Source organism: Chaetodon trifascialis, chromosome 3, assembly GCF_039877785.1.
Source record: "Chaetodon trifascialis isolate fChaTrf1 chromosome 3, fChaTrf1.hap1, whole genome shotgun sequence".
NCBI lineage: Eukaryota > Metazoa > Chordata > Actinopteri > Chaetodontiformes > Chaetodontidae > Chaetodon > Chaetodon trifascialis.
The window spans coordinates 17001308-17028819 of record NC_092058.1 but is presented as its reverse complement, the minus strand read 5'-3'; the positions used below and the strand labels follow the sequence as shown (position 1 = coordinate 17028819).

General features: G+C 42.9%; 5 protein-coding genes across 5 annotated transcripts in view; 3 read left to right on the top strand and 2 right to left on the bottom strand.

Moving 5' to 3' along the window:
* Positions 1-26048, top strand: part of LOC139328975 (piggyBac transposable element-derived protein 4-like) — a 93562-nt gene extending 67514 nt beyond the window's left edge. The window contains exon 4 of the transcript XR_011602048.1: positions 26038-26048. The gene's annotated coding sequence lies outside the window, so the exon portion shown is untranslated. The remainder of the gene's footprint in view (positions 1-26037) is intronic.
* smarcc2 (SWI/SNF related BAF chromatin remodeling complex subunit C2) lies at positions 3014-13813 on the top strand. The gene is given in 26 exon segments (XM_070958755.1): positions 3014-3140; positions 3822-3941; positions 4032-4117; positions 4239-4320; positions 4865-4957; positions 5077-5146; positions 5251-5320; positions 5579-5654; positions 7322-7566; positions 7748-7872; positions 8014-8067; positions 8156-8193; positions 8283-8413; positions 8565-8636; positions 8751-8864; positions 8949-9184; positions 9187-9314; positions 9412-9474; positions 9582-9840; positions 9992-10153; positions 10248-10309; positions 10413-10533; positions 10623-10786; positions 10877-11011; positions 11103-11472; positions 11661-13813. Coding segments are annotated over 26 exon segments (3252 nt in total). The 5' UTR covers positions 3014-3029; the 3' UTR covers positions 11726-13813.
* myl6 (myosin, light chain 6, alkali, smooth muscle and non-muscle) lies at positions 14655-16973 on the bottom strand. Its single transcript, XM_070959231.1, has 6 exons — positions 16860-16973; positions 16557-16584; positions 15834-15977; positions 15452-15625; positions 15265-15342; positions 14655-15055 (listed from the first exon to the last, which is right to left on the bottom strand). The coding sequence occupies exons 1-6, from the start codon at positions 16860-16862 to the stop codon at positions 15027-15029; spliced, it is 456 nt and encodes a 151-aa protein (XP_070815332.1). The 5' UTR covers positions 16863-16973; the 3' UTR covers positions 14655-15026.
* Positions 17203-21897, bottom strand: tsfm (Ts translation elongation factor, mitochondrial). The gene is made up of 6 exons (XM_070959158.1): positions 21765-21897; positions 21319-21471; positions 21082-21210; positions 20846-20968; positions 19795-19876; positions 17203-18433 (listed from the first exon to the last, which is right to left on the bottom strand). The coding sequence occupies exons 1-6, from the start codon at positions 21810-21812 to the stop codon at positions 18039-18041; spliced, it is 930 nt and encodes a 309-aa protein (XP_070815259.1). The 5' UTR covers positions 21813-21897; the 3' UTR covers positions 17203-18038.
* endou (endonuclease, polyU-specific) lies at positions 23627-27237 on the top strand. Its single transcript, XM_070957845.1, has 9 exons — positions 23627-23684; positions 24358-24480; positions 24602-24721; positions 25478-25649; positions 25741-25946; positions 26489-26602; positions 26690-26796; positions 26894-27036; positions 27120-27237. Exons 1-9 carry the CDS (start codon positions 23627-23629, stop codon positions 27235-27237), a joined length of 1161 nt encoding a protein of 386 aa, XP_070813946.1.
* Positions 27238-27512: the final 275 nt, after the last annotated feature.

The window sequence follows — 27512 nt, the reverse complement described above, 5'->3', positions numbered from 1 at the left end:
CACAGACGGGTGCACCACACACACACACACACACACACACACACACCGCTACACAGATATGCACACACACGCACATGAGCAAACACAAACATGCAGACAGTCTGAGGAATACTAGTTCAAGGAGCACTACTCCCTTCAATGTTGTCTCTGGACTTTCACAAATTAGCCTGGGTCATATAAAATTCACACACACACACACACACACACACACACACACACACGCACACACACACACCTATTCTCTGCTAATGAAGGTTAATTTGAGCCTTTGACTGAACCAGTAAAAAGGTCAGAGACATGAAAACAGTCTGACGGTTTATATTTTTCTGTGTTATTTCGGTTCTCTCCTGTCTGCTGAATGTCCTGTTTTTATGACTTTCATACAAAAGCTGCGCTTATTTAAAGTCTTTCTTCTGGAACAACTCATTGCGCGAGTTTGAATGGCAAAAACTTTCTTTCGTCCTTAAAGCGTTTATATTAAATATGATTTATGTAATGTAATTTCTCCAGGCTGACCTGTTTGCATTTATTTATTTTTTTCTTTCTATATAGTTTTGTCATATAGATTTGACATATATGTACTGAATGGGGCTGTGATGTTATATAATATTATGCACTGAATGATTCTTCTTCTTTGTTTGGAAATATGACCATAGTATTATATAGTCTATAAGTCTTGTTTGAATATTTCCAAACAAAGAAGCATCATTTAGTACATATTATTTTATGACAAAAACATGTACAAGTGCAACATTTTTTAAAACAGTATGAAAATATTATAGAGAATTTACCCCCTAAAAAGAGTCAGAGAGAATTATCTATATATGTTTCATTAGGAGATCGAGGTCCAGGTCGCCATGTTAAGAGCCAATACCTTAAATAGTGACATGCACATACAGTGATCATTACTATGATAAAAAAAAAAAAAAAAACACAAAATCCTTATAAATAACAGGCCAGTAAAAGCTTTTCTTCCTCACGCGCTGCCTGTATTTATCACTGGGCTGAAGAAGGAAAATTCATTTAATTTAGCCAGAAATACATAACAAATGACACTTAAAACCAGAGTTTAATTTGAGATTAATAACTTTCACCGTCCTCCTGCTGCCATACTGTCACTTTCCTGAATTAATCAAAATAGATATCAGATAATAAGTAGCACATACGGGACATTAAAGAATAATACTGTGGAAATTGTGAAATCAACTTGAAATGTTTGAAAGGGAGCACCTTCTTAGCTCAGGTGCTATCAGAATAATGAATTTATAGTGGGCCTTATGGACAGCACATACCAGATTCACATGAATGATTGTCAAATAAATGATTAAAACCAAACGTTTATACAATATGTGCACTGACTACTTTAAACTTGTCCATGTTTGTGCCGGCTTTCTTTCTCAAGTGTCTCATCAGCACAGTTACTCAGGTGCTGCTGCAGGAGGTCAGTTAATTGCTATGGATGTAATTGACTGCCAATTAAAAAATGAAATTAAGTTTTTTTTCCTCTTTTTCAAGATTTACAAGAAAGTGCTTTGTTTTTGGTGATTTAAAATTAGCCTCCTCATGTCCTCTATTCAAGGCAGTGGCAATTAATCAACCTCTAAATCACACTCAGTGAGGAAGCAGAAAGTGACAGACTGAAATGCACTGAGATGGTTGCGTCATACTTAATTTTCAAATAGACACTTCTCTTGCAATTTGCCACTTACAGTATGCACTGGCAGCTCTTTGAGGTGAATCACATTCCCTGCTGATTCTGAAAATGGCTTCTGTTTTCAAGGGTGTAAAAGACAATGACAGATCTGACCAGCTGCTAACCAAACTGTAGACCACAAATCCTATATACTGCTGCACATCTCTGCCAAAATACCTTTGTATTATGAGGATTGTCCTACTGGAGTGATCCGATATAATCTTTGTTTGGCACAGAACATATACTGGAGTGCAGTACATGAGTAAACCATCCAGTCTGTCTTACCAGACAAAACAAGATTAAATTGCATGTCTGCAGTGATGAACACTGAACCAAGTGTCTTGGAAAACACTGTAATACGTTGCCTCTTGTTCTCTGTAAGTGCACACAGGGCAGTGATAAGGACTGTGCACAAAACACCCCTCACCCAATTCCTCTCTCCCAATGAATACAAGAGCTGGATAACTGTGTGATTATATGCAAAAATGCTTTTATTTATTTATTATTTTTTTATGGACATATAACTCATCATTCAATTTTTATCCTCTGGTGGGACATGGAGTTAAGAACGGGTTACCAAGGTACTTAAAAAAAATGTTAATAATGTTAATTAATGATGACAACCAGGAGCTGGAGCTATAGCTGCCTAAAATAGATTTTCGTTTGAGCCCTTGATACCACCCCCATGTACCTTCTCTGCCCCTACTGCACTGTCATGTTTTTCGATTTATAATTAGACGAATGAAAAGAATGTGCATGCCGGTGGTGGAAAGTAAGTACTCTTTCTATAGGAGGGTACTTAAGTACAGCTTTCAAGTATTTGCACTTGGCTGCACTGGCCTACTTTTTTATTAAATTTATCTGACAGCTATAGGTACTAATTGCCTTTTGAATTCAGATTTTACAGAGTACCTTATCTTTTGTATCAAATAGGATGTGTTGCTGTACTGCCCAGCAGTTCATAAAACAGATAATATCAGGCCCACCTCATACCACCAAATGATTATCCAATAATAAAATAACATGACATTGACAAGAGCTATTCTGCATGATGCCTGGGCGACTTAGTCTTGATACTTAATGTTCATTTTGTTGCTGGCACGTCTGCTCTTTTACTTAAAGTATTTTTACAATGAGATATTGCCGGCTTTGCTTTCAAATACGTAGTCCTCCTCCAGCCCTGGAGCATGCCGCGGCTTTTCAACTCTCTACACAGCTGCGCCCCCTGCAGTACGCTGGTCGTTATTACAGCCCATGTGTTGTTGTCTGGCAGTTGCAGTACCGGATCTTGGCCGCTGGGCGGCAGACGACGTCGACTAGTTGTCTGCAGGCAAAGATGGCGGTACGGAAGAAAGACGGCGGCCCGAATGTAAAATATTTCGAAGCGTCTGATACCGTCTCTCAGTTTGATAATGTCCGCGTTTGGCTGGGAAAGAATTACAAAAAGGTACCGACCGCATGTTTTGTAACCATACACACTAAGCTTACATTTTTCACCTTAAAATGTGGGCACTTACCTATTGGGCAGGGGCAGTGACAAAGAGAGGAGGGAGGGTGCTGCTGAACGTCCAGCTGTTTGATTCACTCGAGCCGGGATACAAAAGGATGCTGAGCCGACAGCTGCATCAGATGCAGCCACGAATGGTGGCATCCCTATACGTTATTATGGCTAAACCGATCCAAAAGCACCACACAATCAGACCTGCGGGGGTGGGTTTTTGCAAAACGGGTGACTTGAGCCGGCCAGCCAGCTAGCTAGCTAGTTAGCTAATCGGCTAACGGTAATGCAGCTCAGATCCAGATGTTGGCTCTGTGGCGCGCCGCGCTGACTGAAGCCATGGCCCGCCTGGAGGAAGTCTAAGCGGTATGCTGGCGTTTAGACACACCGCTTTAACGAAATATCTACATTATTCCATTACTTCAACAAAAATGATGAGAGCACGACCGACATTTAATCCCCATATCAGATATTACAAAGCACAATAGTTAACTTACCCTGAATAATAAAGCAAATAGCAATGCAAACTTCAGTGTTTGGCCACACAAAGCACGTATCAGCACACTTTAGTTTCATTTTACGGGTCTTTGCGGCTCAGGTCTAATCCCCTCTGCGTTGTTGTCCTCTCAGTACATCCAGGCTGAGCCCCCCACCAACAAGTCTCTGTCCAGCCTGGTGGTCCAGCTGCTCCAGTTCCAGGAAGAGGTGTTCGGTCGACATGTCAGCAACCCTCCGCTCACCAAGCTGCCAGTATGTCTCCCAAATATCAGTCATTCACACACACATACAAACGACTTTACCCCACTGAGGCACCCTGACACTGTTATGTCCTGTGTACAGATGAAGTGTTTTCTGGACTTCAAGTCAGGAGGGGCTCTCTGCCACATCCTGGCTGCCGCCTACAAGTTCAAGAGTGACCAAGGATGGTAAGGCTTTCTTTCTACCTGGTTGAACTTATCGAAATGATGATATTAAAATTTACTGTACTCAGTTGTATTTTGGCTATGTTGCTGTTTCATGTGTAACTCCAGTCTAATTTCCTGGTAGGCGCAGGTTTGACTTCCAGAATCCGTCGAGGATGGACCGAAATGTGGAGATGTTCATGACGATCGAGAAGTCCTTAGTGCAGGTGAGTTTTCTGTGTCTGTTACTCACAATACCTGCACAGTCAGAGTGCAGCTGTAATGTTATTTTTGTGTTGTAAAAAGCTTCTTTCACTCCACACACTTTCACAACATTCCCATAATTTTGCTCCAATTAAAGTTGTTGTTTTTAACAGATCAGCTGTGAGGAGTCATTTGATGAAGATGCTCTGTTTCGTGTGTGTGTGTGTGTGTGTGTGTGTGTGTGTGTGTGTGTGTGTGTGTGTGTGTGTGTGTGTGTTTGAGAATCAGGCTGTGCAAGATTTACAGGCAGAAATAATGAAGGCCAAGCAGTCATGTGATTTGACCAGTAATCCTGCTTAGTCAATCCTGCAGTTACACTACAAGATCATCCAGCTCTCCTAATCTGAAGAGCTCAACAGCACAGAGCATTGACACAGCCCTTATTTTAATGGAGATTGTATGAAATAAAGATGTAGATTTATCTGTACCTTCTTGCCCGTTTGACTGTCTGCTTGTGAGTGTCTTAATTTCACTCATTGACACATTTGTTGCATTTCTTCATTTCAGAACAACTGCCTGACAAGACCTGTCATCTACCTGAGTCCAGACATAGAGCCAAAACTGCTCGGGAAACTGAAAGACATCATCAAAAGACATCAGGTGTGTTTTTTGTTTTTTAAAAGCCTCCTTTTTTCAGGCTGAAAACTTGCCTGCATGTGAACCAAAGATGCTGTTTTCTTGTTCAGATCATATATCAATGTGACTTTTATCTGTTGCAGGGCTCAGTGACTGAGGACAAGGCCTCCAGCTCCCATGTTGTCGTTCCTATTCCCACCAGCCTGGAGGAAGGTGTGGCTTCAGATGTTGTGTTTAAGCACAGTCTGTTGTTTTTACTGTGAATTCTGCTGCACCGACTTGCTTTGTGCTGACTTACTCTTCTGTTTTTGGTCCAGAGGAGTGGGTGCGTCCTGTGATGAAGAGAGATAAGCAAGTGTTGCTCCACTGGGGATACTTTCCCGACAGGTTGGTGCTGAGTTTACACACAGTTTAAAACACCATTCAGTGTTTTACACTGAGCTGACAATTGTTGCCTCATCTTATTGTGGAAGTAGAACGCAGTTCTCACACTGTAGAGCGGATCTGCTGCATTCTTCTTCTCTTGAAGCTTTTTACTTCCTTGCACCCTACAAGCTTAAATTGCACATTGGTGTACCTGAGGTAGCCCAAACTTTTCATCTTTCCCCTCCCATGACCTTTAACCCTGCTCCTCTCATCATTTAGTTATGACACCTGGATCCCAGCCAGTGAGGTAGAGGCTGCTGTGGAGGATCCTCCCAGTCCAGAAAAGCCCAGGAAGGTATTTCACTTCTTGTTTTTCTCATCTTCGCTGTTGCTGGTTTCTCATCTTTCTGTTTTTCTGTCATCCAGTGTGCAAGAATAAATTTTCAAGGGGGGCATGAGCACCAAATTTCTGTTAACATTATCCTGCACAGTGAAAGGGAAGCCATTTGGTGGTCTGCTCCTTAGGAGACTCTTTCCTAATATTCTGACTAAAAACACAAGTAGAAATCACTGAGGTGTAAATGCAAGGACACAAACATTTTACATTGACCAAAATGTTTTATTAAAAACCAAAGATGCAGAAAGTAGGGGTTCTGAGGGGCCGCAGCACCTCCTAAAAGCAGGAATTATAAAAACCTTCAATTGATAAAAAAAAGTGTGATGCAGACTTGCAGCAGAGAGAGAGAGAGAGAGCGAGCGTGACACTGTTTGATCCTGAGGCCTGATGTTACTGATGTTACAGCTCTGAGGTTTGTCAGTGACACTGCAGACTGGAGTCTGCTCACAGTGACAAACAGACAGAGAGATCTGTGTTCAGGCTTCGCTGGTCTTCTGATGACAGAGAAAACATTGATGTGCTTTTATTGAAGTGAGGGGGCACAGTGAATGAAGGGGGGGGGCACTGCTGCCCCCTCGTGGAGCCCACGCTGCTGTCATCTATTGCCAGTTTTTTAAATCTGTGTCCTTTCTTCTCTCTTAAATACATTTCAGCCTCTTCTTTAATATTCTGCTGACATACCAAGTTTAGCTGAGCATATTTTTGACTGTTCAGCCACATCATATGAATATATGGGCAGTATCTGCTTTTTCCTGCACTTTATTGAGCCTAAATGACACTTGAGTGACACATTCAAATCAAATGTGCCGTTTTATATGGGTGTATAATGCACCGTTACATCAGATGGAAAATTACAGATCATTTTATGTGCATGATTTTTGGAAAACGACGAAAACAATTTAAAATAAAGGTGTTGTGCTTTTTTGTGCCACATGAGTCTAACGATGGAAGTTGATTTTATGTGTCTCAGCCTTTTCTTTATTATACAATCCTTTCACAGCTGCCTGGTTTGGCAACTTCACTCTTGTCATATTTTCCCCTCTGTGCAAAACATTCAGGAATGAAGTGCTGTGGCAAATTGGCACTTGGAGCAACAGAGCTTACTGTGGCACTTGGCTGAACCATAAATTGAAAGCAGAGTCAGAAGCTCTTAATGTGCATTCAGAGCATCGCTCGCTCAAGGCAGGCAGCGCTCACTAGCACGTGATAGTAAGAACAGCGAAGCATTCAAACATTTAGAGCTGCGTTCACACAGTAAACAGCACGCTGGGTTGGTAGGTCGTCGAGAATCCTGTCACTCTGTTTACTCACTGCGGAAATGTCAGAACACAACTTCAAAGTGACGTAATTAAATGTTAATTCTTCCTCATTCAGCGACGGCTCCTTTAGTGCTCTTGTTCCAAACTAAAAATAACTTTTTAATGACATATCTGTTCATGTGGCATCTCACATCTGACATTAAGTCTGTAGAATTGTTTTTACATAGATCAATGAATTGAACATTGAACATTAATAGATTTCCTTTTTTCCTAATGCAGCCATTAACGACTAGATACAACAGAGGATCCAGAAAGTGTGCTGAAAATGTTTAAATACTTTTTTTAATCTAATATCTTTGTTTGCAGGTCCACGCTAAGTGGATTTTAGACCTGGACCAGTATAACGAGTGGATGAACGAGGAGGACTATGAAGTGGGCGAGGGCTGCCCTAAGAGGAAGAGGATCTCGGCCAAGACCCTGACGGATGAGGTGACTACACCTGACGAGCGGAGGGACAAGAAGCCCGGCAGCGCCAAGAAGAGGAAGCGCTCGCCGTCACCCTCCCCCACCCCTCCGCCTCAGGAGAGCAAGAAGAAGAACACCAAAAAGGGGTCTGTGACCACACGTCTTGATGCAGCTCATCAGCTGTTAAAGAGTGACGTGTTGCTTTAGGTGTTCGTTGTAGATTGAGCAACAGCAGTTAAACCAGAGAAATATAAAATGTAATAATGTGTGTGTGTGTGTGTGTGTGTGTGTGTGTGTGTGTGTGTGTGTGTGTGTGTGTGTGGACAGGCCAACGACCCCGTACACTAAGTCTAAGCGTGGACAGAGGGAAGAAGAACAGGAGGATCTCAGTAAGGATTTGGATGAAGCGTCACCTGTTCCAGCGTCTGAGGAGGGAAATCCAGCTAAGACAAGTGCATAAATCCACATATGTTCAAAATATATCAGCATATATTATCAGTGACCAAACTATCAGCTCCAACTTCACCATTAACATTCACCTCGGTCTTTTAACACTTCAAAATAGTTGTTGACATTATATTTTCATTTTGCAGATAACACCAAGAAGGACTCGGACTCAACTCCAGTCAAAGGAGGAACAGATATGGGTGAGCAGAGAGTTTCTGTCAGAGTCTCATCTGTTCATTTTCTATTCAGCCTTTTCTTCACTCACTCTTTCTTTTGTGATTTGACCAGACGAGCAAGAGGATGAGTCCATGGAAACCACAGGCAAGGTAGGGTAGTGTGTCAGAGTGCAAGCAAATGTTAAATTGAGGACAGTCAACCCAAATTTCATCTTGAGCGCGTGTTTGTGCTGAAACAGGAGGAGGAGGAAGGCTCCCCTAGTGTGAAGGGTGAACCGGTGAAAGGCTCGGACCTTCACGAGGACAACGTGACTGAGCAAACTCATCACATTATCATACCAAGCTACGCCGCCTGGTTCGACTACAACAGGTGATTTCAGAGGTGTCAGTGTGCATGTTGGTTAGAATGAAAGCCTGGACAGTCTCAGTGCTAGTGAGCATGTAACTTGAGACCCATAAAGGGAGTCGTTCAGATGTATTTCAGAACGAGTCCTCATAATGTCATAATTGTTTTGCCCCAGTGTTCATGCCATTGAGCGCAGAGCCCTGCCAGAGTTCTTCAACGGGAAGAACAAATCCAAAACCCCTGAGATGTAAGTATTTCATCAGTACACAACACAATGTTTCTATTACCAGGATATAATACACACATTTAAACAGCAATCAAATAAGCTACAACAGTACGTCTCTGCACCTCCTTCTTTCAGCTACCTGGCCTACAGGAACTTCATGATTGACACCTACCGACTGAACCCTCAGGAGTACCTGACCTCTACCGCCTGCCGCAGGAACCTGGCAGGAGACGTGTGTGCAATCATGAGGTAGGCGGAGGCCGAATGAGTTTTAACTGTCTGTATCTACAAACCGCCGTCAGTGAGCTGAACTCTGTTCTTCTTCTGCTGCAGAGTCCACGCCTTCCTGGAACAGTGGGGTCTGATCAACTACCAGGTGGACTCTGAGAGCCGGCCCACGCCCATGGGTCCCCCGCCCACCTCTCACTTCCACGTCCTGGCAGATACTCCGTCCAGCCTGGTGCCCCTGCAGCCCAAGACGTCCCAGGTCCACATACACACAAACACACACAGACAAGCAGACACTTGCACACGTGCTCTGTGTCGTTTTACATTTGTCCCTCTGTCGTTGTGCGCTCACAGACGCCTGCTACGCAGCAGATGATGTCCTTCCCAGATAAAGTGAAGGACAAACCAGCAGATCTGCAAAACTTTGGGCTGCGGACCGACATGTACAGCAAGAAGACCGGCTCCACGAAGGTACGGGTGTGAGAAGATGCATGACGGAATGATTGCTATGCTGAGATTTACAGTGACATGCCATATTAACAAAGTGGGGGGTGGTATTTGTGCACAGAGCAAGAGCACGGCGAGCTCGATGAGGGATTGGACAGAACAAGAAACACTACTTCTACTTGAGGTATGAATTATCCTTAAAATCAATTGTGTGATGATGCTGATAATTCCTTTGGTGAAGAATCACTAAACTAGAAATGCAGAGCTGAACGTCACCCTCTCTTCCCTCAGGGCTTGGAGATGTACAAGGACGACTGGAACAAGGTTTCAGAACATGTGGGCAGCCGTACGCAGGATGAGTGCATCCTGCACTTCCTGCGGCTGCCCATCGAAGACCCTTACTTGGAGGACAACTCCTCGTCCCTGGGACCACTGGCCTACCAGCCGATACCTTTCAGCCAAGCAGGAAACCCCGTCATGAGCACGGTGGCCTTCCTCGCCTCCGTCGTAGACCCACGCGTGGCCTCGGCTGCAGCCAAATCTGCTCTGGGTGAGAAGAAGCTTATTTTGAATTCACTGAAAAACAACCTCAGTGTTAATTACTGCTACTCCTGATCCAAGACTTAAACCTCTCAGGCCATTATAGATCAAAAAATTAATTTTACACTGATAACCTTGACCTGTCTCTCTCTCCTTCTCAGAGGAGTTTTCTCGTATGAAGGAGGAGGTTCCTGCAGCGCTTGTTGAGGCTCACGTGCGGCGGGTGGAGGAGGCAGCGAGGATCAGTGGCAGGCAGGACCCGCTGTATGGCCTGGAGGGGAGCGGCATCGCGGGCACGGGCCTGGAGGAGGGAGACAGACCTGGTAGGATGGATGCACATACAGCCTAGAGTCTAAAAAGGCTGGCATCTCGGTGATGATGCAGAAAAACAAATAACAGGTTCTGACTTCTCTGTAGATGAAAGCAGCGATGAGAGTAAGAGTGACAGCCAATCAAATGAAGAGAAGAGAGAGGCCAAGGTATGATGCACATTCCTAATCATAACGTCATGTTGCTTTATGCGTGAGTTCTGCTGAGGGACGGCCGTGACGCTCATCGTGCTGTGTTTACTTTCCCGCGCAGGACAGCAAAGATGGAGCAATCGAGGAAGAGGAGAAGCAGGCGGAGAATGGCAAGAAGGAAGAGGAGAGAGGAAGAGAACAGGAGGGAGAGAGGGAGGCGGACAAAACAGAGTCAGAGATGGGTACGAAAACGCATCTCAATCAGATACGGGAAACACAGCGAACTTGTCAAAGGTGGAAAAACCAAAGAAACATTTTTTTTTTGTCTCAGGCGATGGCGAGAAGGAGAAGGACGGAAAGGAGGGCACAGAGGAGGCGCAAAGAGAAGCAGAGGCTGAAGGAGAGAGGAAAGCTAAGGTGGAGCGTGATGTGGGAGAGGGGAACCTGGCCACTGCTGCTGCGTCTGCACTCGCTGCTGCTGCTGTCAAAGCCAAGGTGAAGTTAATTATCACCTGACCTCAACTTCTGCACCCCTTCAACACCTTTTTTCTCTCGTCTAAAGTTTCTGCTTCTCGTTCCTCGCAGCACCTGGCCGCAGTGGAAGAGAGGAAGATCAAATCTCTGGTGGCTCTGCTGGTGGAGACCCAGATGAAGAAGCTGGAGATTAAACTGCGACACTTTGAGGAACTAGAGACCATCATGGACAGAGAGCGGGAGGCTGTGAGTGAGGGATTCTGGGATATGTAGTATCAAAAGAGGGCAGTCATTGTTACAAAGCCTGTAACGTTTTTGGTGTCTTTTATGTGTGTAGTTGGAGTACCAGCGTCAGCAGCTGCTGGCTGACCGTCAGTCCTTCCACATGGAGCAGTTGAAGTACGCTGAGATGAGGGCCCGCCAGCAGCACTTCCAGCAGATTCAGCACCAGCAGCACAGCCAGGCCGGGGCCCCTCACTCCAACCAGGCGGCCTCAGGCCCGCCACCCCAGGGCTCCACCGTAACTCAGCCAGCTCCCAGCACACCAGCGCCGCAGCCAGCCCCCAGCCCAGCACTGCCAGCCACTTCTGCCCCGGCCCCTGAGTCCCAACCACCTCAGAGTGCTCACACCTCGCCCCCCTGCCCCCCAGGCCAGGCCCCAGCTGCCCACTCCAGCTCCAGCTCCAGCACTACTCCTGTCCTCCATGGTGAGTTTGAGGTTAGAGCAGAATGTAGCAGCTTCAGAAGGTGTTTCTTTTCCGAGTTTTGCTTTATGTTCCTCCTTTGTTTCGTACTGAGGCTAAAACAAGAAGAACACTTTATATTCTAAAAGCAAACAGCTTCCATGTTGTTCAAATCTTCAACATTTCCCCCCCTCCCGTTTCACCCCTCACAGAGCCCACTGCCCCTCTTCCCGGGGAAACACTCCACCCCTCGGCTCCCGTCCCGCCGCCACAGTGAGAAGAAAAGAAATTGCCAGAGAATCCGAATGACTCTGACCACTTTGAATCCTGCCTGTATCATCTGAAATGAAGAAGTCATAAACCGAAGGAACAGAACACATTTTACACGTTCAGCTTATTTTTTTTTTGTTTGTGTTTGTTTGTTTCCAACAGGACAATTGATGTGAGGGAGGAAAAAAAAAAGATAGCATCTAAATCAAACCTCCGCTTTGACTGAAAAGAAGTCCCTTTCAAATTGAATCTGCCTATGAAGAAAGTGTACTTTCCAACAGGAGCGGCTCTGCCGTGCGGTCGACTGGACAGCAGCGTCTCGCTTTAGATGTTTAACACCAGAGATGTGATCAAACTAAGAGGGTCTTACCAACATGCTGACACTCAAGGAGAAGAGGAGAAAAGACTCATCTTGTGTTTTCAGTGTATGGAAATTTTTGCATTTCTGTTCTGCAACAGTTTGTCACAGCTTGTGAAGTCTTATGCTTTATAATCTCTTGAGAGTAACCCCCCACCCCCCAACACAGGTACTTACTAAAACAGTATATGTAAGAAAAAAATGCACTTTTACCATGTTTCCCGAGGTCTCATTCAAACACTTGAAGCATCCTTGAAATTTAACTTTAGCACTTATGTCATCCTTTTGTTGTCTTAAATACTTTTTCATACTGAAGGTTTTTGGAGACTTGATTGGGAATATTTCCTCTCTATTTTTATCTGTGTTACATGGACAAACGGTCACTCTACAGGGTCCGACCTGAAGGTCACATGTCTAAAATCAATTGTCTGTAATGAATGAAAAGGGTCAAATCAGAAGCCAGATGGAAATTACATGAAGTTGCTTCGGATGCAGTTTGAGAAAATGTACTGTAAGCTGGATTTTCTGTTACAAACAAACCTTTTGTTGCCCTGTAATGATAATATTTGAAAGTACTGACAGCATGAGATCATCATCCTGAAAAGACTTCTCTTTACATCTTAATAATATCCCTCCTTTCAGCAGTATTGGAGAAAAAAACGTGTCAGTGAGGAGCTTTTGCATATCTGGGTGAAGCATCCAGGTCGTAGTTTTTTGTGAGGAATGTAGTTTTGTGCGAAAGGAATGACTGAAAAAGATGGTCTGGGAATAAGAATTCCACCAGCGACCACATATGTCTTTATCCATTATTTGACTGTGTTCATTGCTAAACCAAAATGTTTTTTATAATCATGTTTATCTCACATTTATTCAGTGAGTTTTATTGCAGTTGCTTGGGAAATTAAGAGGAGTTTTTTGTAGCAGCTTGTTTTTTCGCCGGTGCATTTCAAGTTACGCGTGGAAGAAATGTTGAAGCTGTCAAAAACAAGGGAGCTCGCACCTTAAACAGCTGACAATGGAGAATTGTGTCCTTAATATCTGCAACAGTATCCTCACTTTTTATCCTATCGATTTTTATATTTTTTACTGTCCATTTTTCCATCTTCTTTCTTTGATATGTCGACATTGTAACTGTATATCATGACCTTTGCCGCCTGTATTTACCCTCTCCACTGTTGTGTATGATTCGGGCCGGTCTGCCGGCTCTGCCCGAGATGTGACTGTGAGCATGTGTGTATGTGAACGCATGCCATTAAGCTCTGTAAACCACATTACCGTTCAGTTTTATTTTCAGTGCCATTCGCTGTGTGTCACAAAGGCTGAAGAATCCAGAAAAAACATGCTTCGCTCTGCACACGGCACGTCACGTTGAGTGTCATGAAATATAATCCAGTCAGATGGTGAAAACTTTACAGTTAATGTCCGTCAAGCCAGTATTGCAGACCTCACCACAGTGGTGAGCATAAATGGACTTCTTTTATCTGTGTTATTACTACATTGTGTGGATTTTGTGATATGAAATAAGTGTCTGTCCAGTTTCTGTATGTTTTTCACTATGCTGAAGGTAGCAGCAATTGCATTGATTATTATTATACCGTAGAAATCAATTTTTCCCTCAGTAAATCATCACATTAGTGCTGACAGTTACTCTGGCAGTTTGTATTAAAAAAAGGCAAAACAAAAAAGGTTCAGGTTTTAATTACAAAATGTTGGGGAAAAATAAAGATGTGAACAGGAGTCATTGTGTTGAATGGTTTGTTTTTGTCAGCAACTCGAACACAAATATGATCTAAACACAAGAGAGGGTAAATCTACAGATGAATGATCTATAAATTACTGAATTCATTTGTAGATTTACCCTGAGGATGCTGACGAACAGAGATTTGAAGATTGTATCACAGCACATCTCTACTAACTACCGCCTGCAGGCAGAGAAGGATTCAGGACTGATGTGTTCATAAACGCTTACAAGGATTTGCTCTTGAGGCGCTGTACCTCCTGCAGTCAGGAAGGAACATTGTGTTCATATAAAAACAAAGTTTAAAAGGGCTGCACTACAAATACAGCAAAATAGACACCATACATGTAGATCTACCACAAATAGGCCAATTTATCACTGATTTAACTTCTTATTTAAAGAACGTATTCACATTTCATTTGCTGGACAGACATCACATTTGATTTTTTTATTCTTTACATAACATGCCGATTTTTGTTGAATGTGTGAAGTCTGCCATTTTATTTTCTCATTACTGACACAAGCTCATCATGTTTCACATGTTCAGATAGTTCATGATCATTACACTTAAAATATAATCTATATTTCCATCAACATTTTGCCAATACTTTTTCTAACATTTTCCAGATATTTTTATGGCATCTTCTAAAATTTCACTAAAAAATATTTTCCAACATGTTACTATTAATTTTCCTATATTCTACTTATGTTATTTAAATATCTATAGAATTGCAATAGTTTCCTGACATTTTTCCAATGTTGTACAGGTATTTTACTGATAATGCTGTTTATTTAATATTTTTCAGACGTTTTACTAATATTCAGACTCGCAGGCTGAAAGACCCGTTGGAAACGAGGATTTTTATTCAATAGTGTTCAGTGTAACATGTCACATTATCAGATCCATCCAAATGAAAAAAGCTGCTGACAACAAGACTGACGGGTTGGCTGACAGAGATGGAAGAGGTGAAATCATCAGGGAAACGTTCCTGCTTATCGTGCCTGTGAGGCTGAACACTGTTTGGAGAAGGAGATGAAACGGTTTCTTCACATTAGACAGAAAAGGCACTTTTGAAATCAAATAAAGATGTCAAAGAAAAAGAAAACTCAGACTTGTTGGAGGTAGGATGACATGGATGGAAGGGCAAGATGAGACAAACAATACAAAATGATTCATCGATAAAATTAAAGCTGGAAATGTCTTTGAGATCCTCAACCGCTCATCACCATCCGGACGAGTTCTGTCGAGAGAGAGAGAGAGAGAGAGAGAGAGGAGAGAAACAACATCAGCCTTAAGTCTGAAGACATGCAGGGACGCTTCGCACCGGCCGCTGCCAGGGGACGCAAAGCAGCCCTGCAGGAGAGCAAGGTCAAAGGTCAGACAAGGACAGCTCAGAGAACGCCACCACTGCCCAGGGGACATAAGGAATAAGCCAACTATGAAGCTTACCTTCATAGTTAATGCAGCCATTGGCGTCTTCATGTCCCGCTAACAGAGTCTCCACCTCCTCCTCTGTCATCTTTTCACCTGGAACACAAAGAAGAATGAGTATTTAAAGGAAAGAAGGATGGAAGAAGGATTACTAGATAAGGGTCAATCACATATCTTCTTCACATTTTACAGGGGTTTTTTTTACCTAGTGTTGTGAGAACATGACGCAGCTCGGCCCCCATCACTGTACCATTACCCTCCTTGTCAAAGACACGCAGACCCTCAACAATATCCTCAAAGGACCCCTGGTCCTTGTTCTTAGCAATGGCCTGGAGCATGGGCAAGAACTGCTCAAAATCCAGCATCTTGTGGTTCATGTCTGCAATTAATATCAAATGGAAACATAAAAGTGAACTTGTTTATTCTTTATTTTTTTATTTTAGATGTCAGCTTTAGTCTGAATGCTCATTTACTGCACCGGGACTGTAACTGCAGACACAACAACCAACCGCACTGTTCAGCTGAGGCAATGATAAAGCAGTAGGTTAATTTGGTTTTTCGGTGTGACAGGTGAATCGGAGGCTTGCCTTCTAACTTGGGGTTTCCCAGGACCTTGAGCACCTCAGCATTGACAGGGTTCTGTCCAAGGGCCCGCATGACATCGCCACACTGGCTGTAGGTGATCTTGCCCTCACCCGTCCGGTCAAACAAAAGGAAGGCCTCCTTGAACTCTAACATGGAGACAGAGAAGTAGAACTCAGACTCAGCTGTACAGCACATTTGGTCCATAAACACGACTCACAAACTTTGGAGACATAAACTACGCCGCAAAGCAGCTGGTGTCCTCCATCAGTGTGTACTGTCTGCTCTGAGAGTCTGGAGCAGTTTCGGGGTCCTTTGCTCATCTTTCAGTGCAGCCAACACCCTGATCCACACACTGCTCTGCTGAACTCAAACCTGCCTTTACTATGTCACACATTCAAAGTGAATATTTCTGCATCAGCGTGCAGAAACGTGCTTCACTAATTTACTGATGTGCAGGTTAGTGCAGCACTCTGTGCCGTGACTTTGGATAGTGTTGTTTAACAGGCACTGACTGAACACACTGAACCTCACACAGTTAGAAAACGTGCTAATCTCAGTCAGTCATCGCAGTGTTGAGTTACCTGACAGGATCCCGTGGTTTGCAGTGACAACAGTGGAGCTACAGGGTCACAGTAACGAATGCATGGAGCTACTTCCAACAGGTACGTTACGACCATGACATGAAGCTGAATCTCAGAGCCAGAGGGAAATCCCGTTTAACTCACCCATGATCTGGTCCTCTGTGAAGTCAGACTGGTTGAGACGATGTTCAGAGGCACAGGGGGATTAATAGAGAGACAATGTTAGACGTTAGAGGGTTAACAGACAGGTCTTAGTGTGACGAATCCTCCATTAACGCTAACGTTAAAACCACAGTGAGTGAAGGAGGCCAGGAGAGATGCGCAGCTAGCTTCACGTTAACTGGGTTAAGATGCGTTCAAATGCTTCAAATGAGAAACAAAGCAGTGCCGTTTGTTACAAATCTATCAAAAGAAGCTGCTCTGATAGATGAAACGATATTTACTCACCATGTCTGTGTGGCTGCGGGATGACAGACGGGCGAGGGTCTCTTATCTTCACTAAGCCTTCAGGACGCCGGCTAGCTCGGCTCACTGATGATGTCACCGCAGCTTGTCTAGCAATAGCCAATCACAGGGCTCGATTTCACAGTCTCATCGCTCGCATTTTTGCAGAGGCGCAGCTTCAGCTTCAGGGCGCGTTTAAGTCACATGCCACAGCCTGTCTGTATTTAGGATTAATTAACAAATAATTATAGTAATAGTGATAGAGAAAGCGTCTACTAATAATAACTGACATATATACGTTTTCCGGACTGTTTCCATTTGTGGGCCCTGTAATAATCATACCAGTTACTTAACAGGGGTCATTTAATCTTCAACAGGGATACTACAAAATCAATACAATGACTCCAGACTACAGTGAGGCTGATTAGCTATTGTTCTGACAATGAAGCCCTTGATGAGTTTACACTCACAGATTACCTGGTGTACTGTTGCAGGACGGTGTGTTCAAACCACAGTGTATGTAATTTACTACATACAGACGGTACAACAAACAGGCTGAGTCCATGAACTCATCACCACCTTTCAGTCAAGGAGCAAACAGCACTGATCACATGCACTTCAGCAGACCTTGGACAAACAGCAAAACTTACTTTCAAAAACAGGTGGATAAAGACTGAAAATAGGTGTTTAGGTCAGTAATGTGATATAACTCTTAAAAGCCCACTTTGTTTTCAGTTTGTACAACAGCTGCTTTTAACATTTTCTAGTGGGAAGGTTCATGGCTATACTTTGTTTTAAATATTTTTTTTTCTTTGCATTACACACATTTTTTGGCAGAACGCATATCAGATTGGAAAACATTAAATCCGATCTACACATTAATATTTTCTTTGTCATGTAAATACACATCTGGAAAGGAAAACCTCCCGTGAGTAATCTGCTTAAGAGGATGTTGATGTGGATTTTATCGTTCAAAATACTTAGTAGCATATACAAATGAACATGAAGTAAGACTTCCAGAAAAAAAAAACATTTTATTGTTGGATTGGTCATTTCATCTGGCGTCAGTGCTGATAGGCCTTCATATTCTGCCTTCAAAGCAATAATGACAGAATGTGAGTGAATGATCGAGAATCAAAGGGTAATTGCATGAATCCTTTCAGTGAAATGATTTCTCTTCCTTCACTTTGCTTCTTCACCGATGTTCTCGCCACACTGAAATCGGACAAAGTCCAGCACTCGAGCCTGTTTACCCCTGAGGAACTGAGCCACAGTCCTGCTGGGGTCTCCCAGGAAGGTCTGAGGCAGCAGGCGTGTCTCGCTTTCACCGACAGGCAGGTCGTCCATGTTGCCCAGGGACACAGGGGCCTCTCCCACTACATGTTGGCCCAGCTTGCGTCCTAGAACTTCCTGCTCTCCTTCCTTTCCACCCTGAAATACGACCAGGGCACCGTACCGACCCATGGCCACTTCAGTCTGGCCACTCACACCGCCATGCACATATGAGCCGATGTGCCACTCAGCAGGGACGCCCACAGTCACTGCCCGCTTCACTGACATGTTCTCACCGAGGCGACCTGAGGAGGAAGAATCATGTTCTATGAATGAACGATGAAATAAACTGATTTCAGCAAAATGCGCGTCCTTTGGTAGATGGTTAAGAATAATAATAAATGTCCAGTTGTCCTCAATCCTTCAGAATATTTATCAATCAAGACAATAAATGCAACTGAATAAAATCCAGTCTTCAAATGTCTACAGTCAGATCAGCAGCCTGTCTCAATATGTAGTTAGTATGTGTGTGCACATGAAAGTATAATCAGTAAGGTCAACGTACAGCTGATCAACACTGTGTGGAATTACCAGTTCTCCTGCACAGTATGCAGGATGCTTTCTTACTGTGTGCCTTGTTGTGATGGGTTGTTACATTAAGTCTAGGGCATTAATAAAATACTGAAGTGCTCCACTGAACACGCCAATGATATTACCAACAGCTAACTCTACAATGTTTGCCTGGAACAGTAGGAAATAGATGTAAAATGTATGTATTCCCAATAAAACCCAAAACCAGTCTGGAAGGCTATAAATATGACACTCTGCATGCTCCTCAGTAGTGTTGCATAACCAGAAGTGCAGTTTCTGCCCAGCTACCATTTGAAACAGAAACGTGTATGAAAACGAACGTGGTGGACTGCAACTTAAATTTAGAAATGTGTGTTACACTGCCATCATCGCTGGTGAACACACCACTTGGAAAAAAAATCTCAACGTGCTGTTAGGAGGAGAACAGCACGGGGCATGTATGTGAAACCAACACAGAGATCAACTGAGCAGTGTCACCTCAGGAAAAAAGAAGCACTCTTATGCCGCATTTCCACTAGCGCGGCTCGACTCGACTCTACCCGGTTGTTTTGTGTTTCCATTAGGGATAGTACCTGGTACCCGATACTATTTTCAGTACCTGCTCTGGCGAGGTTCCAAGCGAGTAGAAGCGATACTATATGTGTGACGTCAACAGCCTGTCGGCCACTGATTGGCCAGAGAGTGTCGTCACTGGTTTGCGACGTCCAACACCGGAAAAACAATCCCGCCCCCTCCATTGTAACGCCGGGCAACAGCAACCGCTGACTTTATTCTTTATTCTCACTCGAGGTAAATGGCTGCTTGTAAAATTTCACCGTGGTCCGTTGACAAAAAGCCACAAACCGAGCAGCAAATACAACATCGCCCCGATGTCCTCAATTGTTTGTCGGCTCTGTTTGCGTCGCGTACAAATTGCCGTCATGGCAGTTTCGTGCAGCCGTGGTATGACGACCCCGCCTACGTCGAGGAGGTACTATGAAGTACTCAATTGTAATGGAAACTCAACCAAAACAAGTAGAGTAGAACCGAGTCAAGTAGAGCTGGAACTGTGTAATGGAAATGTGCCATTACTGACCTATTGTGAGAGCCACCTGGTCAGCAAGTGAAGCTCCTTCAGCCACACTCAGTTTGCTTAACTCATCACCTGCCAGGGCGCTCTGAAAACAAAAGTAGTATGTTAATGTAGAACCAACATGGAGTCTGATTTCACATCAACATAGTGTCATAAACAGTCACTGTCAGATAAACATGACCTCCATCAGCACCCGTCTGCTACAGATTAACCTCATACTGTAAATGTGGAACACTTTATTTATAAGTTGTATATAAACATGGAACAAATTCTTCAAAACAAACAGAAATGTAGCCATAAGTATATATAAGAATGTTTTAAAGGTTTAGAAATGCACAGTATTTACCAACAATTATACATTTTCCTATGAGGACATATTTTCTAACAAGACTTTCAAGAGTCAAGACAGGAAACTGGGAACCAGTGGCATGGATTAACATTCCCACACAGCCTGAAGGATATTTCACAAAGGAGAGATAAAAGCCAGAAGATAATTTATTAAAGTCTCTACATTAAGAGTGAATGTGTAGATCTGTTCAGACCAGTTTCACTAAATTAGTTTGTTCAATCAAATTTGTTCACATCCCTTTATAAAGCAGGCTGAATAGAAAGAAACACCTCACTGAAGAAACAAAATAAGGTGTGATAATGTAGTTTTATAACCACTGCATGCATCCAATAATGTGTTTCTTTAATGTCAGAAAACAATAGCTCTATTATATATCCTGAGCTGTGACAGTGAGTCAGTATGCACAACACCAGGACCCTGAAACTGAAGCAGCTAAATGGAATTCAGCCATCATTAATTATATTATTCATCAATGTGCTTTTACTTCTGTTGAAATATTTCTCATCAAAACACCTGTGACACTGAGGTGGCAGTGCTGGAATAAAAACCTGTGGTCGAGACAAGAGAGTCACCGCACATCAACTAAGGCGGATCACTTTGCCTATTTACATATTGAGAAAAAATGACATGAAATCAAATGATGGGATTTCTCCACCTTCCTGCTCCACAGTGAACACAGACGTTTCCCTCAGTGTGTGAGTTTACCTTCACATATCCTTCCAGGTTTTGGCTTTTATTCTGATGGTGAGCCAACGTGGCAAAGGCCACATCCTTCACCAGCTGCTGGAACTTCTCATTGCGGGCAACAAAATCTGTCTCACAGTTAACCTGGATCACACAGACAAGAGGAAAGACAACAGGTATTATTGAACATCAAGAAAGTGGGAAGGGGTCAAGTGAAATAACGATGCTGGTACTTAATCCCAGGACACGGGCCATACCTCCACCATGACTGCAGCTTTATCTCTTATGAACAGGCCAATGAGACCCTCTTTGGCTCTGCGGCCCTCCAGCTTGTTTGCTTTGCTCCAGCCCTCCTTCTGGGCCTGCTCATGTAGCCAGGTCTCTGCCTGAAAGTGACACAAATGACATCGATCACACAGTCCCACAGCGAGTAGTAACCAAAGCAAAAGATGTCTTGTTGCTCCACACCCACATTGTTGAAACTGAGAGTTTACCTTTGCCACGTCATTTTCAAACTTCTCCAGGGCTTTCTTGCAGTTAATGAAAGTGTAGCCGGTGCTTTTCCGCAGCTTCATCAGGAGGGCTTTGTCCGCTGCCAGAAGCTGACAACCTGTGTGTAACCGCTGTGCATGCTGGCATACGCTGGCCTGAGGCAGATGGCAGATGGGAGAAGGTGTAACATAGAGACCCACGTTTACTGCCTTTAGCACACAGTCACAACAAATGCCTTTTTAAGTCAAATATGCTATGTAGATATCCAGCCTCAATGATATCTATTCAACATGAAATAAGAGTGAATGAGCAAGGTAACCTATAAAGACTGGGCCAGTAGCGTTGGTTGGTACATCAGACAGGACGCTAACTATCAAACCAACTCGTGACTCAAACTTTCCGGTAAAATATTCAAAAGATGACTAATTGTAAATTTCAACGTGCTCACCTTTGCTGCGTCTTTTGTGACTGTTCTGATTAAAAACGCTAAAGACATTATCACAGTGTGTGGAAGTGAGCTGACTTATGAAAGCTCAGAATGTCATTGAAGTCCACGCTGGGTAAGGAAGCCGCATAGGGCCAAAACAATCTACACAAGGTTACGTATTGCTGCTCAGCGCCCTCTACAGTTCGGGAGTATACCTGCAGTTTCAAAAGCATATCCAGGCATGAGCCTTTTTTTTTTTTTTTTTTTTTTGCACACATACTTGGCCAGTAAAGCTGATTCTGATTTACTATTTGGGTATTTTCTTCTCATGCAGCTACGTCTACTCCTCTGCACCATTTCAGAGGGAACATTGTACTTCTCACTCCACTACATTTATTTGTTACTTGTTATATTAACTGCTGTAAATTCGATTTTAGCACACAAAACATATGAAAATGTATAAGTACAGCTGATAATATTAGCTCATTAATTGAAAATCAACTGAAAATGAATTGGCTACTATTTTGATTATTATTTCTCATGCAAAAACAAAAACACACGGTTCAAACTTCTTAGGTCTCATGTGAAGATTTTCTGCATTAATCCCTAATGAAAATAATCATTAGTTGCAGTCTTACACAAAACAGTTAAAATGAGCTCCACTTTTACTGACCACAACCGAAAAATCCTGCTTTTACATTAAATCATGAGGAATGATAATCTAATGATAACTTTGTAACAGTACAATTACAGGGGCCGTTTTTCTCCAATGATACTTTAATTTTTCATACTTAATCTTTTTTAATTATTAATTATTTTCATTGTAATGGAGTATTTTTCAAGCATAGAATTAGTCAATTATACTTAAGTAAAATATGAAAAATTCAACAACATATGGATGCTGTCTATCTTTATCCATCTTCTCTAACTGGGACCTAAAATGCACACTGTTCTGGGGCAAAGAAATGCGACAATGTCATTTATGTCTGTAGGGGACAAAAGTGATTTAAACTGCACAGACAGAGATGCAGAAATTCCCAAGTGAAACTGCACAATCACTGTTCGTTTTCTTTCCCTAAGTTCTTTCTTTTTGTTCTGAGCATCTGAGAGCCTCAGAATTTAAATATACATTTCTTACATTACTCAAAGGACATACATGAGTCTTTGTTGTGTGTTATCTGCAGAGGGAGCATGTGACTTGAACATGAACAGACAGACTGAGAGCATTTAGGTGTTCTGAGTATTCAGAGCTATCTTAGATAAACCCTGTGAAACACAGCATCTGGTCTCTCTAGCAGGAGTAATAAGAAAAGATCACTGAGTAAAAGTATTTTTGTTCATTTTAATTTGTACTGAAAAATATAACCTTAAGTGCAACAAGCTAAAAGGGAAATTTAGCTTCATAGTTTTCATTTGAAAGAAATTATATTAATTGTAATTTGAGAGTACAACATCTGAGGTGGTGGTCATTATCACAGCTCACCTCTTGATATGGTCTCATTCTGATACATTAAAGCACCGCTGGTGTGCCAAGCAGGTGTTCAGTTTCACAGAGACGAGATAGAGAAAAAGTCTCTTTACACACTTTTGATTATTATTATTTAAGTCTATAGTTTATTGAGACATCCCGCTCTACAACATGTCAGTCAATATTCTTTTCCAAATGCACATTACCACTGTGAACAAAAGCCTACAATTAAGAGGATAAAGTGTCACAACTGAGCGCACATTTTATCCAAGAGACTTGATTCTGAGGGAGAACTTGACAGCCTGCATAGGCTGGGTTAATGAGGGCGTTTGGATTGGTCAGGTGAAACTTGCTATAAAAGGCAGGCCATGATTACAGTCAGTTCACCTTGTTTCCACGTTGCAGCTGAGCCAAGATGAAGGTCATTGCTGTTCTTGTTCTTTGTGTGGCCCTGTTCCACCAGGGATACAGCAGTAAGAGATTTTTTCTGCACTATTACACAGTCAACAGGTTTATGTACAATAGTGAAGTTAGTAAAGTTTGGGATCACCTGTCACAAAAAATTGATTCAGTGCAGTCGGATGGCTGAGAGGACTACTCTGCTGAATGGTCGTTCATGCTTTTAGATTGTAGAAAGTCCTCTTTACAAATAGATGTTGTTTTGTTGTTGTTTATGATGGTTCAACCACACTGACAGCTGAAAGGGCAGAAAGAGACAAAGATTCCTCTGTGCAACTGAGGTTTGGTCTCAGGTTAGCACTGTTGCACTGCACCTTTTCAATCACCGCTGAGCAGACGGTCCTGTGCTGCTGTGGTTCAGTCATGATCGAGGGTCACTTTAACTTTTCTGGACTGGAAAATAAATTCAACATTGAAGAGCATTTCTGGACAAAATGGTTACAACAGCGTTCACCCCTGTCCTGCAACACTGTGGAGACATCGACTAAAAGAAGATTCAGTCATTTAATTTTCTTCTTTTGAGACCAAAACTATTTCAGTGTAAATAACAGATTTGGTGTCTGATCATTATTGAAGAACAGAAGACTATAACAATTTAACAGGTGATGGGTGTGTATAACCATGTCATCCAGGAGTTCATGTAGGCTGTGGCAACGTCAGTAAAACATTTGTCCTGTTGATTCTCAGACACCCTGGACTCATGTCGGGGCCGGTGTGGTTATGGAACAGACAATAATTTCTCCTGTCAGTGTAACCCATCATGTGAACGTTACAATGACTGTTGCTCTGACTACACTGAAACGTGCAAAGGTGAGTGACAAAAGCAGTTTTATAACTCTTTACCTTTCCAGTGTGTACCTTTATTTCTGTCATTTCTATGTTATTATTAATACCTTCTCTCTGATCACAAGTGTGCTACTTTTCCTTCTAGCTGAAACATCTTGTAAAGGCAGATGTAATGAGAAATACAACTCTCAGAACAAGTGCCACTGCAACTCCAAGTGCGCCCAGCACAGCAACTGCTGCAGCGACTTCACTGACCTTTGTGACAGTAAGACCAAACACGTGTCCCGTACAGCTGACTCACGTGCCAAGCAGGACATCACCAGTGTTAGTCAACTAGTTTCTGTTTGAACAGCTCCTCGACTCCTCTAAGCAGTCAGCAGCCAAACACTGAACACAGAGGCACTGAAAAGACTGAAATTCTTAATCAGATATTTGTGTCAGTGTGTCTGATGCATCAGTATTAATAATAATAATCAATAATGTAATTATTACCATATATATCAATCAGAGGGGTCGACTTTCTGCAAAGCCTAACCAAATTACGTTTTGTTGATAATACTTTATGTTGTACTGAAGTGAGATTTCAAGTGCAGGACTTTTACTTATAGCCTAGTAATTTTAGAAAGCAGTATCAGTACTTTTATTACAAAGGACCTGAACTCTGCTGGCTTGTGAGGTGAAATCCTCTTTCTGTGTGTGACCAGCAGGTGTCACTGTTGCACTGCTATACAACATATTCTTAAGTCAAAGTAGCAATACTGCAATATAAATATACTGCATGACAAGAATCAAAACTTTGCACAAGTAAAATTAGTAGAGTGCTCATGATGGAGAACAGCCCCTTTCACAGTGTTTTATACTAATATTACTGATGTAAACAGCACTTTAATCTGGTCGAGGTGGTGTTTAGTCAAACTATTCTTTATACTGTAGTGATGTTTAATAAAAGCAGAAATCGCTATTAAAAGTGAACACTGGCGCAATAAAAGCATTATCTGTGTGTGTTTGTGATGATCTGCAGGTGACGGGGGAGCTGGAGGAAGTGCGATCACTGACGCCGACATTAAAGCCATCTCTGAGACCCTCTATGCTCTGGACTCAAACAAGGCTTCAGCCTCAGAGTTGATCATCGACCCTCAAACTCTGATTGCCAACTCTCAGACCAGCTCCAAGAGAGACCTCTCCCCTAGACAGTGAGTGAAAAACTACACAAGCACAGTTCTCTCACTCATTGCCTCCTCTTCTTCATCTGTGTCATTTGGTGTTTCGTTTTTGTGCTTCCAGCTTGTTCCAGTATGTGGATGAGGGTGCTCTGTTCTCCAGACCTACCTATGCTGCTCTCCTGGCTCTGCTGGACAACTACCACAGGATGACTGGGCAGGCAGAGGACTTCACTTCTCAGCAGCTGGCTGAGCAGGACACCTTCCTCAGGGAGACCATATCCAACACCGAGCTGGGCCGCGAGCTGTTTGCTTTCCTCTATACCAAGGGTAAGTACGTCCACATCGTAGTCCACCCTGACACTCGCTTCACACGCAGAGGTCTGGTAATGCAGGGGATACCACTGTAGGGCCCCCCAAGACAAAACTGAGATCACAGCAGCACCCCCCCCCCCCCCCCCACAAACACATCTACTCTGTTCACGAAAAATATTCAGAATCCAGAAAAGTTAACATCATTGGATTTATGACTCCTCATGTTATTCTTGGTCTTAGATCTAATTGGGGGATAATCATGCTCTCAGTTCCCATAATAGACCATTAAAAGTGTGTCGAATTAGCTATTAGCAGATCCTGTTTACAAAGGACCCATGGATGTGCAGATAACTATCACTGGATTACTTTGTTGCTGAATAGAACTTAAAAATGTAATGTAATGCAGTTGTAAGGCGTATGCTTTTTCTTTGATTCCTAGGTGGATGTATGCACGTTTGTGATATGAATATAAGATAATGATAGCCTTGGATAGTTTAAAAACAGTCTGAAAACCTCTGCTGTGGTGTCTATAGTCTATGTTGTTCTTTTTTTTTAAGGCGTCTATGCATCAGAGGGAGACTTCATCCAGGACCTGAAAATGATGTGGTTCACTCTGTACTCTCGCAAGAACAACCAGATGGACTCCAGCGGCTTTGAACACATCTTCGCAGGTGTGGACAGAGGAGATTTCTTTTAAATGACATGTATTTTGCAAATACATTTTCTTTGTGATTGTAAAGAAATATATTCTGTAACAGGAGAGATTAAGGGGGGAAAGGTGTCTGGTTTCCACAACTGGATCCAGTTTTATCTCCTGGAGAAAAGAGGGCAGCTGGAGTACTACAGCCACAGCTTCAACGGGCCTGTAAGCATAGTATCACAGTATCAATATGTTGATTTCCACTGTGACATGTGAAGCACTGACTTTATTTTCTCTGTTTCATTCTTTCACCTGTGCTCAGTGGCTGAACTACCCTGATGTCATGGGGATGCAGTTCATGTGGGAGGGATACTTCAAGCAGGTCGGTTCTGCCATCATTGGCTGCAGCCCTGAGTTTGACTTGGCCATGTACAGCCTCTGCTACATCACTCGCCCTGGAAAACAGTGAGTATATCTACATGTCCTGCAACGTTTTCTTCCATGTGTCTCTTTTCTGATTTAGATCTTTCATTGCCCCTCATCCACAGGTGTAGTCTGAGCCTGGGAGGGAAGGAGCTCATTATCCAAACTTACACCTGGGAAAATTCTTTCTATGGTAATGGGAAGAAGTTCATCGGCTCTGCCTTTCCTGCAACCCCGAACTGAAGTTGCCATCTGTTAAACAACAAGCAACTCACAGAAAAGTCTGCTCAGTCAGTTTAAAAGATACTTTATGAGGTGATACTGCGAATGTCATTGCCATTCCCTTAATGTTTCAATAAAGCAGTGTGAAATAATCTGAGAAAAGATTATTTCTTCTTTTCAGAGGTGGCCCACTCTGACACGCGCATATCCACTTGCATGTGTAAAACAGTAAAGCAGACAGTGGACTAACCTGCAGTGTGACCTCTCCAAGCAGTCTTACAGAGCAGGAGAATGTG